This window comes from Rhineura floridana, chromosome 15, assembly GCF_030035675.1.
Source record: "Rhineura floridana isolate rRhiFlo1 chromosome 15, rRhiFlo1.hap2, whole genome shotgun sequence".
In the NCBI taxonomy this organism is placed as follows: Eukaryota; Metazoa; Chordata; class Lepidosauria; order Squamata; family Rhineuridae; genus Rhineura; species Rhineura floridana.
Window position 1 is genome coordinate 5,311,394 of NC_084494.1, and position 18,838 is coordinate 5,330,231.

At 41.3% G+C, this 18,838-nt stretch overlaps 1 protein-coding gene across 5 annotated transcripts in view; it reads left to right on the forward strand.

The window, feature by feature from the left end:
• Nucleotides 1-18,838, forward strand: part of THRAP3 (thyroid hormone receptor associated protein 3) — a 51,538-nt gene that overhangs the window by 17,730 nt on the left and 14,970 nt on the right. For 3 of the 5 annotated variants that reach the window (XM_061596188.1, XM_061596187.1, XM_061596183.1), the window contains exons 2-4: nt 8,203-8,271; nt 10,796-10,957; nt 14,338-15,225. In XM_061596188.1, coding sequence (XP_061452172.1) covers nt 10,821-10,957; nt 14,338-15,225 — 1,025 coding nt within the window. In that variant the 5' untranslated portion in view covers nt 8,203-8,271; nt 10,796-10,820. Of the gene's footprint in view, nt 1-8,202; nt 8,272-9,255; nt 9,857-10,371; nt 10,452-10,795; nt 10,958-14,337; nt 15,226-18,838 lie in introns of those variants that run through there. The other 2 variants (XM_061596185.1, XM_061596184.1) reach the window with 2 other exon arrangements.

Sequence of the window (18,838 nt, forward strand, 5' to 3'; positions counted from 1 at the left end):
GGTCCCTTCCTTGTTCAGATCTACTCCATCTCCCCAAATTTTCTTTTCATTGACCTTCTCTATCTTTGCACTTAGAGAGAGGCAAGGCCGAGAGAGAGAGCGCTACATGTACACCACCTGCAGAATAGGAATGATCAGGTTATCTTCCATCTCCATAAACTGCTGTTCGCATATTCATAGAATATAATTAGAAGTTATATAATTTGTATTCATGATGATATCTTTGACCTAGGCTCTTCTTTTACTAGTTTTTTAAAGAAAATTGTGAAATCTGATCTGAATTTTTAAAATCTGATTTTTAACTTTAAAAAAATCACTGATTTTTTATCAACCCTGATGTCAAAGTTAAACCCTTGAACTTCTGCTGTTAAGCATGTCTGACATTATCCTCTGTCTTCCTGAGAAATTCTTGAAACATTGTTTTATTTTCCCAAGTCAAACGAGTTTCTGCATGGATTCAGTTGGGTATAAGAAGGAACAAACTTCACATAAGCAGAATTCAGAATGGGTCTAATATTTATTTATTTATTTAGTATCCCACCCTTCCTCCCAGCAGGAGCCCAGGGCGGCAAACAAATACTGATGGCCCTGGCTATAAAATATGCTGCTGTTATTGCACCGTGCAGGAAGTTTCCCTTTTTGGTTGATGTCGTTTATTTGAAATCACTGAAGTACTCATTTTATTTTGATCTGTGCCACTTAATCTTAAACACACAGAATTAAGCTTTTAATGCTGTTTAAATTAAGGAATTTCAGCATTTAAAAAACTCTTGTTAGCAATAAACAGCAAGTTTTGATCTGGTAATACTGGGCTGCATCATTAACTCTTGGATATTACTTTTTTATGCAACGGATAGCTAAACTATGGAATTCAGTCCAAAAAGAGGCAGCGGTGGTCACCAACTTGGATGGCTTTAAAACAAGATTAGACAAATTCATGGAGGTTAAGGCTATCAATGGCTACCAGCCACAATGGCTGTGCTCTGCCATCATAGAGGCAGTATGCTTCTGAAAACCAGTTGCTGGAAGCCACAGAGGGTCCTGTATGCGGGCTTCCCATGGACATCTGGTTGGCCACTGTGAGAACAGGATGCTGGACTAGATGAGTCACTGGCCTGATCCAGCAAGCTCTTATGTTCTTACATTGTTTTTACAAAAGTATGGATTCATTGCAGATACCCACTTTTCTCAAAGTTAATAGTCAATAATGTATTGCAGATAATGCCTCACTTTACAGACTTGAACAATCTGCTTTGAAATAATAGCTACAGACCTGGTAAGAGGTGGTACATCATGAAGGGTGTTATTTTATGGTGTCTTTAGTGGAGCACGTTTACCAGATTCACTATATGGCCCTGGGCAAGCACCAGTCTTGTTTTTCCCACTATAAAATGGGAATAATGATTGTGTGCCTCACAGGAACATTGAAAGAATGAATTTATATAGTGACATCAGAATACATGATGCCTTATATATAGGCTGAAATAGATGCCCCCCCCCCACTCCCAGGAGCTTGCAGTCAAATAGTTGATGGGAAAATTAACAGAGGAAAGGCAGAGAGACAAAATAGGGAGAGTTACACATACTTAAAGCTTGAAATGAGAGGAACATAATGCATTTTATTACTCCATTTATAGAGGACCAGATTGTTGTTGCTGCTGCTGTTAATTACATTTGTATACTGCCCCATAGCCGAAGCTCTCTTGGCGGTTTACAACAATTAAAAACATTAGAAACAAATATACAAATTTAAAAACACTTTAAAAAACAATTTAAAAAGACATGCTAACATGCCTGGGAGAAGAGGAAAGTCTTGACCTGGTGCCGAAAAGATAATTTGGAGGCCACCACTCAGAAAGCCCTCTCCCATGTTGCCATCCTCTGAGCTTCCCTCGGAGGAGGGCCTTTGATGTTGAGCGTAGTGTATGGGTGGGTTCGTGTCGGGAGAGGCGTTCCATCAGGTATTGTGGTCCCAAGCTGTGTAAGGCTTTATAGGTTAAAACCAGCACTTTGAGTCAAGCTCGGAAACATACAGGCAGCCAATGCAAGCGGGCCAGAATTGGTTTTATATGTTCAAACCATCTGGTCCTTGTTACCAATCTGGCTGCTGCATTTTGCACAAACTGCAGTTTCCAAACCGTCTTCAAAGGCAGCCCCACGTAGAGTGCATTGCAGTAATCTAACTTGGAGATTACCAGAGCATGGACAACTGAAGCCAGGTTATCCCTGTCCAGATAGGGGTGTAGCTGGGCCACCAACCAAAGTTGGTAGAAGGCACTCCATGCCACCGAGGCTACCTGAGCCTCAAGTGACAGATGGTTCTAGGAGAACCCTAAGCTACAAACCTGCTCTTTCAGGGGGAGTGCAACACCATCCAGGACAGGTTGAACATCCACCATCCGGTCAGAAGAACCACCCACTAGCAGCATCTCAGTCTTGTCTGGATTGAGCCTCAGTTTATTAGCCTTCATCCAGTCCATTGTTGCAGCCAGACACCGGTTCAGCATATTGACAGCCTCACCTGAAGAAGATGAAAAGGATAAATAGAGCTGCATGTCATCAGCATACTGATAGCAACACACTCCAAAGCTCCGGATGACTGCACCGAACTGTTTCATGTAGATGTTGAACAGCATGGGGGACAGAACTGACCCCTGCAGAACCTCATACTGGAGAGTCCAGGGTGCCGAGCAATGCTCCCCAAGCACCACCTTCTGGAGCCGACCTGCCGAGTAGGAGCGGAACCACTGCCATGCAGTACCTCCCACTCCAAACTCAGCCAGTCGTTCCAGAAGGATACCATGGTCGATGGTATCGAAAGCTGCTGAGAGATCAAGGAGAATCAACAGTCACATTCCCCCTGTCTCTCTCCCGACAGAGGTCATCATACAGGGCGACCAAGGCTGTTTCCATGCCAAAACCAGGCCTGAAACCCGACTGAAATGGATCCAGATAATCGGTCTCATCCAAGAGTGTCTGGAGCTGGCCTCTAAATGGTTAAACTTGCTGTCATCCTCTCCCCCATTTATTCTAAAATTGCTTGATTTTCAAAGTGGTGTGTTCATACAAGAGCATCACAAAGTGAGAGAGAATAAAATATGTCCTTTTTTTACCCTACAGCATTTTTTTTTCTTTTCATGTATAAGGGTTGGTGTTTTCCTGTGTTTGATCCAAGGGTTAATTCCTTTATCTATATCCACTTGGGGCTTCTAACTGAACAGTGAAACTTGCATGGAGTATAAATTACCTCCCCCAGGGGAAACAAGATTTCCCTGGTCTATAAATTGAAACTTCTAATACAGCAAAGTTGTTGTTGAATATGAAAGCCTCCTGTGTTGCATACAAAATTGACCAAAAGTGCATAATCCCATCTCCAAAAAAGTTATTGATCCCTAGTACTTCTTTACTCAGCGCATAGTTAAACTATGGAATTTGCTCCCACAAGACGCAGTAATGGCCACCAGCTTGGATGGCTTTAAAAGATTAGACAAATTCATGGAGGACGGGGCTATCAATGGCTACTAGCCGTGATGGCTGTGCTCTGCCACCCTAGTCAGAGACAGCATACTTCTGAAAACTAGTTGCCAGAAGCTTCAGGAGGGGAGAGTGTTCTTGCACTCAGGTCCTGCTTGCGGGTTTCCCCCAGGCACCTGGTTGGCCACTGAGAAGAGGATGCTGGACCAGATGGGCCACTGACCTGATCCAGCAGGCTCTTCTTATGTTCTTATAAAAGAAGCTATGTCTAAGCAAGGCCATAGAATTCATTGAGAAATACAGTAGACTTTCTTGTCTCCCATCTGCTTAGGACAGACTTCAAAGGCAGTACAAGTTTCCTGGGAAGAGGAGAGGTGGTAGCATATAGCCCAAAGCTTATGGCTAAGGCTTAATTATGACAAGGTGTGAAGATAATAAATGGTCCGTTTTCAGGTCCAAGGCAATTAAAGCATCCTTGGAGATTGAGTATTCTGCCTTTTGTCCTTTGAGACTGAGATGGAACAGGTGGTGACTTCTTGTTTTTACAAACCCAGGCGGATTGATAGAAGGATTGGCTACTTTGAGGAGGAGTGTTTGGCTGACTGCCACACCTGCTGGTGAGGGACTTCTGGGCTTTGTTGTGTTGAACAAAAGGTGTGTTTTCCTCTCAAGCTTTAAAAAAACAACAACACTGAAGTCTTATGTGTCTTCAGTTGGCAGCTATGACAGTAGGAAGCCTAGCAAACAACTTTCAGTAGCAGAGTCCCAAGTTTCCCCCCATCAGCTCAAAAGTACAAAACGCCAAGCAAAATATCCTTTTATATCTGTGTGATTATAGATAACTTTACACTACAGCATGCAAGTAATTTGATTTGTGGACAAAAAGAGTCCAGTGAAAAATCTGTGTTGCACAGGGCAACTTTTTGTGAAGAAGTGGGCCTTGTGGATGGCACCTTAGGATCCATCTGGGGGAGTAAGATGAGCTGAGGGCCACAGTAGGTGCAAATAAATGGCTTTGCTGCTGTTAATACCTAATATTCCATAGGGGTTATTTTGGATCATGGGATATACAGTTAAAACAGTGAAGCATACGTTTCTATTCAGTAAATACTTTTTATGTACATATTTTCTTTTTATTATGTCTTGACTGGATCTTGAACTCATTGCCATCTTTGGTGTCAAGATAATAATCTCCTGGTACAAATAGAGAAGACCCTCGACTTGGTTCACTCTTGCATGTTATCTGAAGCTATTGAGTTTGTCAGCACCTTTTTGTGCAGCACCTGCTCTCTGTGCATGCCATGTTATGAATTGCCTCTTGTGAGTTGACTGCAGGGGACTGAACTAGGTAGTCTTCTGGCCCTTTCTAACTCTGGGGTATACTCTTTCCTATCTGCTTTGTTCTGATATCTTGGCACTCATAAGCACAAGTCTTTCTAGTTAGCAAACAAGACAAACAAAAACTACTTGTAGTTAACAAAGATAGTTGTATGTTGGATAGGAGGATTTGTTAGCTTTCATCAAGAAAAATTTCTGGCATTCACATTTCCTTCCTATAACTCCAGCAAACAAATGTGACAGCCTGCAGAACAGGCTTTTCTGAGATAGTTGCAGTTCTGTACTCTTCATTTTGAAGACCAATGCTTCTCCACAAAAATTTTGTTCTTCGACTGTCATTCTTCGTTTAACTTTGGCATTTAAGGGCCAATTTCAACCAAGCTAGAGTGGCAATTAGCAAATGATAAGATTTATCATTTGATAAGCTTGCTTCTGTTGTCAGCATTACAACAAATGCTTAGACCGCAAGATAACTTCAGGAAGTTCATGGAAAGAAACCTTCCTACCCTATCTGCTCTCTGCAGTAGACTGTACTCCCCCCAAAAGTGCTTTGCTGAAAGGCCGGGGGCCCTCCTGAACAGTGTAAGGTGGGCTGGGGAAGATATTGGAATGTTTACTTCCATGAACTTCTTTGAGTTTCAGTTTGTCTAAGGATCCAAGCCAGTGAGTCTTGCAGCACTTTAAAGATTCTGGTACATGAAAACTTATGCCAAAATAAATGTGATGGTCTTCTAATTAGGGTGCCAAAAGACTAGTTTTTCTTTTTGCTTCAATGGGCTAATACAGCTGTCTCTCTGGAAATTTCTACAAACGGGTTTATGTGGTGATTGACATTTTATTTGTCTTAGCTTATGTGATTGTTGCTTCCTCTTCGGATGCACACCTTAACGTGGTGAGGGGGCTTGAGAGTGTTGAAGAAGCTGAGAGCAATGCCGTCAGGAGTCTAGACCAAGAGGCTAGACTCCTAGCAGGGGCACCCATGGCGGAATGGTCAAAGCTGAGACACCAGACTAAGATGCATCCAGACTCAGAGGAAGGCAATGGTAAACCACCTCTGAATATCTCTTACCACGAAAACCCTATGAACAGAGTATCCAAAAAGACTAAAGTAATGACAACAGAAGATTTATGCAACATTAAAGTTGACAATGAGGACATTGAACTTGTCAAGGATTATCAATACCTTGGCACAATCATTAACCAAAATGGAGACAACAGTCAAGAAATCAGAAGAAGGCTAGGACAGGGAGGGCAGCTGTGAGAGAACTAGAAAAGGTCCTCAGATGTAAAGATGTATCACTGAACGCTAAAGTCAGGATCATTCAGACAATGGTATTTCCGATCTCTAAGTATGGATGTGAAAGTTGGACAGTGAAAAAAGCGGATAAGAGAAAAATCAACTCATTTGAAATGTGGTGTTGGAGAAGAGCTTTGCGGATACCATGGACTGCAAAAAAGACACATAATTGGGTGTTAGAACAAATTAAACCAGAACTATCACTAGAAGCTAAAATGATAAAGCTGAGGTTATCATACTTTAGACACATAATGAGAAGACATGATTCATTAGAAAAGATAATAATGCTGGGAAAAGCAGAAGGGAGTAGAAAGAGAGGAAGGCCAAACAAGAGATGGATTGATTCCATAAAGGAAGCCACAGACCTGAACTTACAAGATCTGAACAGGGTGGTTCATGACAGATGCTCTTGGAGGTCACTGATTCATAGGGTCGCCATAAGTCGTAGTCGACTTGGAGGCACATAACAACAACAAATGTGATTGTTGAGCATGGCAGTCCCAGGCTCCCTGGTTGAGGCTCTAGCATCCACAGTGAATGTGTTGGAAAGAGAGCAGTGGCTCATTCTCAGGCAGGGGTGATTACTCTTTTAGGCCTGGCAGGTCAGATTATTACCTGTCCAACTCCTGCAGACCAACTTGGACAGATGGGTTGCCCCATAGGATCTGACAAAGTTCCTTGCGCAGCACTTCCCAGGCACCCAGCAGTCAGTTGGTTCTCAGGTACTTGGGAACCACAGTGCAAGGGACCTTGCCAGGCCTGTGCTTGGGAAAGCTGCTTGCTGCAGGGATCGGCTATGTGATTGAGTTCCCCACAGGGAACTCAGTCACACAGCTGATCCAATCACATCTCTTCCTGCCCCACACCTGACATCACATAAGACAATAGGTGTGGGGCAGGTGGACGCTGTTTGGGAAAAACAGCCTTGCAGGCCAAATTGAGACCTATGCCAGGCCTAATTTGGCCCATGGGCCAGAGGTTCTCCATCCTGTGAACCTAATGCAGCCTGTGGGCTAACTGTCAGGCAACTGGGTACAGATGGTAACCCTGCAAATACTTGCTTTATACTTCCTATTCTATCTACCTTTCTCTTTTAAAACATTTTTCCATTGCTGTTCAGCCAGAAGGGCTTCCAGAGCAACTTACAGACCAATAAAAATAGCACAGTCCTTGCTGTCAGGTTTGTTTGTTTGTTTTTTAAAAGATACGACATAAAAGGAAAAAGAGTGGGTGAGTGAAGAGGAAAACAAGCAAACACCGGCCTCAGAATTCTTAATGTAGAAAGGTTCTTACTAAAACTATAACCAGTTGGGTTGGAAAGAGGCTGCTCACAGTTCAAAACAGGCCGTGACAGGACCCTGAGAAAGTCAGACTTTCTTAACAGTGGCTGTGATGTAAGTGGAATGGCTTTACAGGGAAGGATCTTGGCTTTCAGGGGGCCTAGCTTCTTGTCACTCTTACCAGGAGACCCAGTTGATATCATCACCCCCAGAGCAGATGGTCCTACCACTGCTCCTTGCAAGGCAGTTGGTTCTGAAAACATTTTGGGGGAGGGCTAGTCCAGCTGGTGAAAGCAGCAGCGAGTGGAGATGGAGATCCTTGCTGCCTGCTGCTGCTTTGCTGTCTTGCAGCGCAGTTGTAAAAAGAAAATGGAAGCCGGTCAAAGAAACGGGAGTTTTCAAAACAGAATGTGTTGCTCTCTTTTTTCTGCTGTGTGGTACCACTATAGTTGACAATATTCTGACCCCCCAAAAAAGTAGGTGATGACAGGAGATACTGACAAGCATCATCAGACAGCTATGTGAATGTTTTTACAGGCACATTTTATGCCTTTGTATTTCCGGCCCGTCTCTCTTTGCAGTCATTGCAAAGGTGTCAGATTACTACTGTGGTGTGTTCAGGCTTGGTAGGTTTACACATGGACACAGTTGCCTTGAGAAAATAGGTTGGTTTGTGCTGGGGTAATAAATTTGAAGAAGGCTTATAATTCAAGTCACGCTGCCTTCACTCACACCTTTCCTTGAGGTATAACCGTTGTTATGGATGTTATCCTGTAAGCAGTTGCAGTACAAACAATTACTTTTATTTTGCAGAATTGTTTGATTTCAAGTGGAAGGAGACCACCATTCAGCTGTGGCAAGGCAGACCCTATTTCAAGTAAGGTAGGTTTTCCAAAGTATGTCAGTGTTCATGGTAGGAATGGCTTGAGTGTGCGTGCTGCATCGCTTTTGTGCAAATGTATTTAAGATACTTATACCCTGCTTTTTGACTATTTTTAAAAGCATGCTAAAAACTGAGTTGTATCCAGAGTTAGCCATACTCAGAGTAGGCCCACTGAAATTAATGGACGTAAGTTAATAATGCCCATTGATTTCAGTGGATCTTCCCCTGAGTATGACTAACACTGGATGCAACCCTATATCCTAAATACATTGTAGCACTGATTCTTGTTATGGGGTCAGTCCGTGCCAAACAAGGTTACATCATAGGACTGCCTACTCATTAGGAGTTCTTAAGCAGAGGCTGAATGGCCAGTGATCTTCTCTGGTGTGGGTATCCTGCATCAGCACAAATTCAGCCACACCGTTTGAGGTCCTTCCAACTGATTTTCTGGCTTGCTTTTTAAATTGCATATTCATTATTAAAAGTTTCTACTACTGCTGGCAGAGCCCACCCCACTGAAAATTGTTTTAAGTGTGTGCTCATTTTTTGCCAAAGAATGAGATGTACCATGCCTTTAAGGGGATCATCACAGGCCTTGTATTCTTCATGTTTCCCATTTTTGTTCATCTGTTTTATACCATACTGAAAACAAAAAATATTTTTAAAATAAAGAACTATGAGTGAAAGTTAGTAGACACAGAAGTTAATTGGCCAAACATTTAGGAAAATTCCAGATGTTTAAGAATTTCCATTCTCATTATTTCCTGTGTGCAAGTAAAGTTGTAGCTTTGGGGGGGGGCAAATGTCCAGTAAGAACTCCCTATTGTGTATATTTCAACTTTTATTTTTTAAGCCACAGCAATATGTGCTCTTTGGAGACTGTTCTGATTCTCATCTTTTTTTAATCTCCCCATTTATATCCTGTCAGCAGAAGCTGAAATCATGAAAATCTAATCTAGGGCTTCTTGAATCCTCAGAACACAGCTGGCTCTGAAACAGGAGCTCTGGTGCCGGAGTGGGAGGAGAGCGGCACGTTAACCCTTGAGACCCCACTGTCTGGAACTCACAATTGTGTTGTTGTTTCACCCCTTGTAATTGCTTGGAATGTGTGTTGGAGTGTGTGTGGTAGAGACAACATCCAGATTTGTCCCTAGCTTCCAAGAAGCAAAAGTATTCCCAGTTAAGGGATGACTCTAATGAATTAAGTCAGAATGTTCTTTGCTGCACAGACGAATGTGAGCTTCAGTTTGCTCTTTGTACAGTGAAAGTGACGGGACGGGCCAGGTGTTAGCTTATAGAGTTAGGTCTATCCACCAGCCTTGTCAGAAATAGAGGGAGGACTTTCAGGGTCTTCACTCAGGATTACTTGAGGTATGCCATTTCCCCAGTTCCATTTCAAAAGTGGCTTGGCCATGACTTGCTCTCTTTTTATTGCTAGCTTGAATTAGGACTACATTGGGGTTTGAGGGTGAGATGAACTTTGTACTAAGTGCTGTTCTGTTGGATTGTATTAAAGTTACCACTTTTGGGGAAAAACATTCCAGATATGGATTATGCTAACGATTTGCAACAAATAAATTTGCAGTAAGTTGTTTTTTATCTAGCTTTTAGAATGTTTTACATTTGTAGCACTTTATAATACTGATAAAATAATTCTCTTTTCAATTTTGGATGACAGTGAATAAAGTTGCTTCTCACTTGTAGCAGTGTGTGAGGTTTTCTTTTGAGACGTCTGGTTTTTTTCTGCGATATGTTGGGTTTTTTTCTGTTGAAGGAGGTTATTTGAGTTACTGCCAACTAACTTGGGTATAAAAGTGGGCATATGAAAAGTTCTCCTTGAGGAACCACCTAATCATTCTCTGCTCAGTTATGCCCGAGTCATTCATGATGGTTGATTTGCCCCTGATTATTTTTAAAATCATGGAACTTCCGCTTCAGATAACTCTGCTACATTTCTGCCTGTTAAAAATGTGGTCCTGCCAAACCATTTTTGATGCTATAGAGAAGCTTGTTTTCCAGTACCAACATTTGAAACCTTGAAATACTTGGAAGGGCTTCTGATTTAGTTTGGCTGCAAGAGGAGTCCCTAGTGGCTGCATGATTGTGACAAGTGTATAACTTGGTTTACCAGCACTAGGGCTTTTCAGAGAGCCAGCACCTCATCCCTGGGAGATTGTATGTAAGTGTTCTTTTGTCTTAAGTGAGGAAGAAACACCTATGCTAGATTATGGCTGTTAGGACTCCATTTTTGCAACATGCAGGAAGATTTCAGGGAACTTGAATGTGTCTACACTTTGTGATTAGTAGATTTAAAACAAAAGCAGGACTGAAAATGTTTGTTCTGGAATAAAAGAATGCCTAAATTAGTCCAAAAACTGCTCAAGATTTCAGATGTTCTCCTTAAAGTTCAAATGCTGTTGGATATGTTTTTTGTTTGTGTTGCAACAGAATTTCACTGTTCTTGAACCTCTTCAAATAGCCAAGGAGAGAAGCTGGAAAATAAATCATCTTTTTTATTGACAGGCTTAAGTGAAAGGAGTTATCAGATATGTCAAAAACAAATAAATCAAAATCGGGGTCCCGTTCCTCTCGTTCAAGATCTGGTTCTAGATCCCGGTCCCGATCTTTCTCAAAGTCTCGGTCCCGATCCCGGTCTGTTTCTCGATCAAGGAAACGCAGACTCAGGTAAGTGCCATTGGTTGCTTCTGATGGTGTTGTTGTGTTCTTGGACATTTCATGCACTTGAGGAGAGCCTGCACAAATTGGAATTCTGCTGTGGAAAGCCTTTTGCTAGATTCCAGTTTATTCTGCCATCTTACGTTACTGCTTTTGTCTGCCAACCAGTTCTATTTTTATAACCTTACCATCCAAATAGCTCTTGCTCAGGCATGAAAGAGAGTAGCTTTTTTTAACCCTGTGCTTTCTGTGTTTTGGCTATGGAAGGCCCTTTTGAGGCATTTTTGGAGTTGGCTGTTGGCAAATGTTCTGAGCAACGGGGCTGCTTCTGGCATTCTTCTGACTTTGAGGGATGCTGTAAATTATAGTGGGAACTGAACAGAGGGGAACATTTCTTGTGCTGTGCTTTGACAAGCTTGATGAAATCTGTGCTTATGATTTTACATCCAGATTTCTACTGTATTTCTCCTCAGGTCCTTATGATTAGATTTGTAATTGCCTAGCTTTTGATAGCAAATAGCAAAGAATGGACTTTTTCATTCTCTTTGTTTAGTTGGAAATGATGTAGAGCAAACAATTCTGCAACTAGAGTTGTGGCCCAGGGAAAAAAAACAGAAAAATTGGGGGGAGGGGAAACAACCTGTGTTTTTTTTCTGAAGTCTTTTTTGTTTTTCTGAAAAAATGGGATTTCCCTCCCTAGTTTTTTCCCAGGTCTTCACATCTCTGTTTCATCAGAAACTGTTGATGGCTTCTTTGGAGAGATGGGGTAGTTGTTGTCTACAGGCTTTTAAATTTGTGGTTCTTTTAAAAAATTCCTAACAGTGCAATAACTGGTTATTTGATGAAAAGTTACTAACCTCAACTCACTGCTCAGGGCATCTGTCAAAGGATGATGTAGTGGAGCTGGGAACAAAGCTGCAGTGAAAGAGAGATAAATATTTTCACTACTGAAAGTTAGGGAAGGGATCTTATCTTGTGCCATTCCAGTTAGTTGCTTATAGCTGGATTCTTAAAAAGAAAAACAGCATTCTGAATAATCCCTGAGAACTACTTACTGGCACCTCTTGCAGACTCAGCTATTCATGATGTGGCTTTGCTTTTCAGAAACATTTGAGTCTCCAATTAGATTGTTTTTATCTGCTATTTGTTTTGTTGTCTTTTTAAAATAATTGTAAAGGGATCACACATTTTATGTAGTTTGTTGGGACTAGAAACACAAGTGGCTGTTAACAATTTGAGCGTGGTTTTTGAAAAGATACAGAAAGGGAACAGTAAAATGCAACGGGAGGGGAGGACAAAGCCAGAAGGAGGAAAGGAGCTGAAGCACAATCTCCTTACAGAGGGTAAAAGCATTAGGAAGGGCTTGCCAGTAGGCTGGGAATGTCCTGCTTCGTTCAGGGGAGTTGTGGCAAATGGAGAGTGAGCCAGCATGCAAAATTTCCCTGGTTGCAGGCAGCTGCTAGAGAAGTTTTGGTTGTGCGTACAACTTGGCTAGAGAAGCAAAATGGAAGATGCTGGTGTGTACAAATCTAGCCAAAGTTTAGCAAACACCCAGAGGTAGGTTTCATACCTTAGGTTGGTTATCATTCCTTGGGGAAAATAAGCTTGCTGGTCAGAATCTTGTGGCAGAAAGAAGCTGGAGCAGCTGATTTCTTTTGGTGGCTTAGCTTCAGAGAATGTGGCTTGTACTGCATTTATGTCTCTTCAGGGAGTTTCCCTTTTCTCTGCTTCATCTCTAGTCAGTCTGTTTAGTTCTTTGTAGGAGTCATTCCACCCCAGTTCTATTTTCTGGCGTGACCTGAACCCATGAGATGTCAGATTCACTGGTGATTACTTAGCCCAGGCTTTCGGGGAAATAACATACACCTTTCCCTGCCGTTGTACAACCTCAGCTGCATTTCATGTACGGTGTCCTTTCAAATGATTTCTCATGAACAGCCTTCACAGATCTTTGAAGGGAAACTTTTCAACTTCCATGCCTCTAAAATGGCAGAATGGATTTTGGAAGGATCAGGCAACAGGTCCCTCAGCAGTTAATTGATAACAAAATGCAGTAACCGCCTGGGGACTGGCTCCTGCATGGGCTGCTTAGTGCTTTCGGAACACCTCTTAATTGGCTCACTTTCACTGCCTGCACCAGGCTGTGTGCATGTCTCTTCCCTCTTAACGTTGCTGAAACTGTTTGCGAATGAGACAGAATCCAAGGTAAGTTGCTTTGTTTTTCTTACCAGTAAAAAACAAGGCTGCATTTATGGAAGAGACAAGGCTGCAACTTCTCTTCATGCAGCTCCTCACCAGCATAACTTCTTTATAGATAATCCTTCTTTTTTAAATATAAACCTTGCCTCTTTTCAGGCTAGTTATCCATTTGGGCTATTCTGACTTGTAGTGGCTCTTCAGGTTATGAGTTGTAGTTTTGTTATTTGTCTCTCTCCGCCCCCCTCATCTTTCACTTGGGAGATGCAATGTGGGGCCTTCTGTTTGCAAAGCATCTACTCCTCTGCCAAGTCTTACTGCAGCATTCATGAAGAGCTGGACCCTTATTTGTGAGCATAGGTGTGATTTTTTTAAAAAAATATTTTAGTAGCTTTGTATTAGTTTGCTACATCTGCATCCCATTTTTCCTCCAAGAATTTCAAAGTAACAGGCATGGTCCATTGTATTCTTTTACCAACTCTGAAATGATTGGGCTGCAACAATATTGACTGGCCCAAGGTCACTCAATGAATTTCATGGCTGAGTGGGGACTTAAACCCGGATTGCTTTGATCCTAGTCTGACACCCTAACCACACTGATTTTCAGAGAGCAAAGCAAAGGGAACTTGCTCCTAAAATTGTGTCTTCTACCACATCTGTAGGGTGCCTGTCATACTAGATATGTACATGCACGCATGTCCTATTATGTGTTAAATAGAAATAAATACTAGAACACACAATCTTGCTTAAAGAAAACAGAGGCTTCAGCTGTGCCTTTAAAGTTGTTGACCAGATAAAATTTGATAGGTTAAAAATACAATTGTCCTCCCTGCTCTGTAGGGCTAGATTTTTCCCCTTGCTGCAAGTTCTGGAAGGTAGGTCCTTTTGAGGATGAGCCTCTGGAGGGGAATGCCTCTTACTATGTTTCTGTATAGTTATCTTGTAGGAAAACTCTTATTTCTACAATAGCTTCTTTCTTCCATCTGCATTGCGCTAATAATAACTTTATGGTGTTGAGAGTTGTTTTTAAGGAATAGGTGCACGCTGATGACAATGAAACCAAGAGAAGCTGGAGATGAGCAAAACGGAATCCTAGGTGTCATTATGGAAACAGATTTATTCCTTTGTATTGCAGTCAGAAGGCTGCAGTACCACGTGTAGCAGTTTCCAAATGCCTTTTTCTCTCTCCTCAGTTCTAGGTCCCGTTCGAGATCATATTCTCCATCCCACAACAGGGAGAGGAACCACCAACGAGTCTACCAGAACCGGGACTTCCGAGGACATAACAGAGGGTATCGGAGGCCATATTATTTCCGTGGAAGAAACAGAGGGTTCTACCCATGGGGCCAATATAACAGAGGTGGCTATGGAAATTACAGGTCCAATTGGCAAAACTACCGCCAAGCCTATAGCCCTCGTAGGGGCCGCTCACGTTCTCGGTCACCCAAGAGGAGATCTCCATCCCCAAGGTCTAGAAGCCATTCTAGAAACTCTGACAAGTCCTCATCTGATAGGTCGAGGAGGTCTTCATCATCTCGGTCCTCCTCTAATCACAGCAGAGGCGAGTCCTCCAAACGTCGGTCATTGAAGGAGAAGAAGTCATCTTCTAAGGATGCCAGGGGATCTCAAGGTGCTGGAGACAACCAAGGGGATGACACCAAGGAACAGCCGTTCTCTGGAGGAGCTGCACAGGATGCAAAATCCTCAGAGGGGTCGAAACCTTGGCAAGAAGTGGGCGCTTACGGCACAGGTTCAGCTTCAAGGGCCTCCGCTGTGACAGAGTTGAGTCCAAAAGAGCGCAGCCCAGCACTAAAGAGCCCTCTCCAGTCAGTTGTAGTGAGGCGCCGTTCACCCAGGCCAAGCCCTCTTCAGAAGCCCAGTCCTACATCTTCCAATGCTTCACAGCTAGGCTCAGTTCTGCAGAGCAGCAGCTCCTTTCAAGCAGCCTCACATCAGTTTGAGCATAATTTAGCAGGCCTGAGCCCAACAAGGAAAAGCCCTGTGTGCAAAAGCCCCACAACAATCAGTTCCATTTATGGGGCATCTCAGAAGGAGGAAATGGGGATAGCCTTCTCCAAAAGGCAAGTTGTCTTTTCCTAGAATTGATTGATTCATTGATGTTTGCCTGACTTTCAGTTGATTGATAGCTTGGTACATAGGCTAGCCATAAGTAATCTAAAAAGTTTAGTTTAAGCTAGTCAAGTTGGAAAATCTGTTGTGAAAATAGCAAAAGAACAGACTTTGGAAAATAATAAAAGTATAGTTGATGTTTTTAATTGCTGTAGGATATCAGATTAATTATTAGCAGTATTTCTAGGTTTTCCAGAATTGATCAAGGTGGCATACAAGATAAAAATAACCAATTTAAAAAGAACTACAAAATAGTCAGCCATGTGGGTTTTCTGAAAAACCTCACTGCTTCAGAGGAGATTTGATTTAGCAGATTTGTTTGATTTATATGTAGTAAACAAAAAATTAAAAGTATGCCATGTTAAGTTATACGCTGTATAAATTTCTGAAGAGATCTTTTAGTAGCGATTTGTAGGTGAACTGGATAATTTGATTTTGGGGAGAATTAAATAAAGTATACTTTGTGGTTTTAATGTCGTATTTGCACAAGGTAATAGCTTTGCTTTCAAAATATTTTTAATGGAATACGTGAAATATGTTGAGACCTGACAACTCAGTAACATAAACTTCCTTTATGTTGTTTGGAAATTATGAAAAAAAGGGTTTTTTAAAATCTAATTTTAACATGCCTGAAGTACTGTGTGCATAAGTATATATGCTTCCAAGAGATAGTTAATTACAACTTTGATTTTAGATTTTACTAGTATTGTATCCATTCTAAAATTTGACCTGTTTATTCACTGAGCTGAATCATATGTATTACTAAACCATGGTTTACTGTTGCAGCTAGACTCAGGTTGTATGCAACCCCTCGCCCCTTACATATGCCAGAGGAGGTGATTGGAAGTATCCACTTCTGGTTTTAAACTAACCAAAATTCCTCATTACATCTTAACTGGGAACTCTTGTTAGTCAAACTATGGTTAATGGACAAGCCAGGTCATAAAGCACAGTTTGACCCTAGCTTGTTTGAACTAACCAGAGTTTCCTGAGATTGAGTATAATTGGGAGTTCTGAATAGTTTGAAATTGAAAGTGGAAGGTTTCAATGTGGTACATATATTGGAGGGGGTATACAAGCCAATAGCTTGTACACAAAGCCTAAACCAGTAATTGGGCAACCTGTGGCCCTCCAGATGATGTTGGTCTCTAACTCCAATCAACCCCAGCCAGTATGGCAAATGATCAGGGTTGATGGGAGTTATAGTTCCACAGCAGCTGCAGGGTCACAGTTTGCTTACCCCTGACCTAAACCACGGTTTAGCATTGCAGGCTTACTGGCCCATTTATACTACTAATTCATGTTATGACACAGTGAATTTCTAAAAATTTAACATATTCTCTGGAAAGCTTTCCATAATTCTTTACCCCAAATCAGTGAAAATAGTGTAGCATGCATTGTTGATGTTTTTTAAACATAAAAATAAACCCATAAGGTAGCAACAGCCAAGTAATTTCATGTTAAAAACTTTGGCAATCAAAAAGTTCAAGGCAGATTGTTGTGTAGCTTGGTAGACTTTACTGAATGACATCTACCATTATGTAGTTGGGCCCACCCCCGCCCCCAAAGAAAGTCTCTGCTCCTTAGCAGATTTGCATCCCGGACAGAAGGAGCACAGAGCTCTAAGCAATACAAGAAAGAATTAACCCTTCAGTTTTCCAAGTATGAGGTTGGCCTCTGGGTACTTGGCTGACTCTTACTTGTACATATTGTAGAGCCTCACTCATGATGGCCAATAGTATAAATACCTTATTTTTTAAAAAAAGGATTGACTACACATTTATAAAAATTTAATAGCTGCTACTAGCTATGGTTGCTAAAACTGTTGGCCATGACCAGAAGCTAGGTGTTATTGGGGATCATCACTGTCTTGGTGATCTTGTGAATACTTGAAACAGCTGCCTGGCCTTGGCTGTTAGACCATTGCTCTCTCCAGCATGGCAGTTGTTGTTTTCTTACCAGAAAAAAAGCTGCTCCTTTAAAATTGCAGTAGTACCAGTGGAATGGGGCTTGGTGGCTACTATGAATTCCTTTCATTTCATTTCATTCCTTTCAAAGTTCATTTGTATCTAAATTGTAGAATCAGATCTAGCTCTGAGATTGTGTCAAGTTTTAAAATACACTGCCTAATACACTGATTTTTAAAATGTTGGTTGCTGTTTTATTTCCCTCTCTACACAGCAGAGGAGTGCTTGTGTGTGTGTGTATACTTTTTTTTTTTAAGTGGGATTGTTGCCAAGGGAGTCACAAAGTGGCTTATGATAAATAATGCAACATGGATGCATACAAAAGCCTTTCCCAAAAACATTACTACCTTTTCAGTATATAAAAAAAGAAAGATTGGTGTTGGTAAGTTCTCCCAAAGTGTTTGAGAGAAAGTTTGCAGAAATGAGATTTGTGTGTAGGTTTTGTGTTTATGCACACTGTGAAGAACAGGTGTTTCCTTGACCCTTTTTAGAAGGTGTGGGGGAGAGAATTGTCTCAGATTTCTTGGCACTGGTTTCAGATTTTCAGGAGTCAGCATTTAGATATATAGATGCCAAGTCTTGTACAGTACTTTTAAAAACCCCAAAACAGATTTCTAGACACCACCAGCATCACATTTTAGGAGCAGAGGATTTTTCAGCTCTGCTTTCAGAAATGTTTGACAAGGCTGTTAAAAAAAAAAAAAGGTGCAATATTTGTCATTCTCTGGAATCTGCTGGCAGACTCAGCTTCCAGCAAATGTTGAAAGTAGCTGTTCAGAAGCCAGTTTGTCTATCCAGTAAAGATTAAGCAATGCAAAGATGGCAATTGGCAAATGTGTTTTAGGAAGGAATGTTACTTGATTTTTTGCAAATACAGTCCTCCCAAGGAGTCCCAAACACCAATCAGTACAAGGCAAACTGGTTTTAGTTGATGCCAGTAACTGTATCCTCCTTTCAAAAGCATGTTATTTGCAGATGCTCCACAATGATTTTTTATTCTCACTTAATTTTGTTGTCTTCCATGAAAGCATGGTTTTGAAATTCACCTCTAGCTGCAGTAAAAAAAAATTTTTTTTTTTAAATTGACCATGAAGATTAGATCTTTTCCAGTCGCAATCCTGTCAGTTTTAGTTGGGGATTACCATTCTTGATAACATTACTGAGTATTCATGTTCCTCCCAACCAATGAAGCATTTTCCCCTGTTAACCTTTTTGCTTTTATTTGTGTTTTGAATTGTCTATAGCTTCCATAGGAGACTTTCCTTCAAAAATTTGAAGTAGCTTTTGAGGCTTTTATTTCCACTGTGTGTTACTTAAAAGCACAGCAATCCAAGGTGAAAATATTGATGGGTTAATTCTCCACAAACAGGTTTGTAAGTGAATGCACAGGTTGGGTAAGATCTTTTACATATTTCCTGCCTTCTAGCTGTGGCAATTAGGTTCTAAAATACCATTTTATTGGTTTACTAAGCTTTGTGTGTCCAGGTTCTGTGACCTATTGTGAATAGATGTATTAATTTCAAAGCATTAAGAAAAGGCCAAACAAAGCTTTTTATCAATAACATAGGGATCTTCCAAAGTCTGCTTAATCAGAACT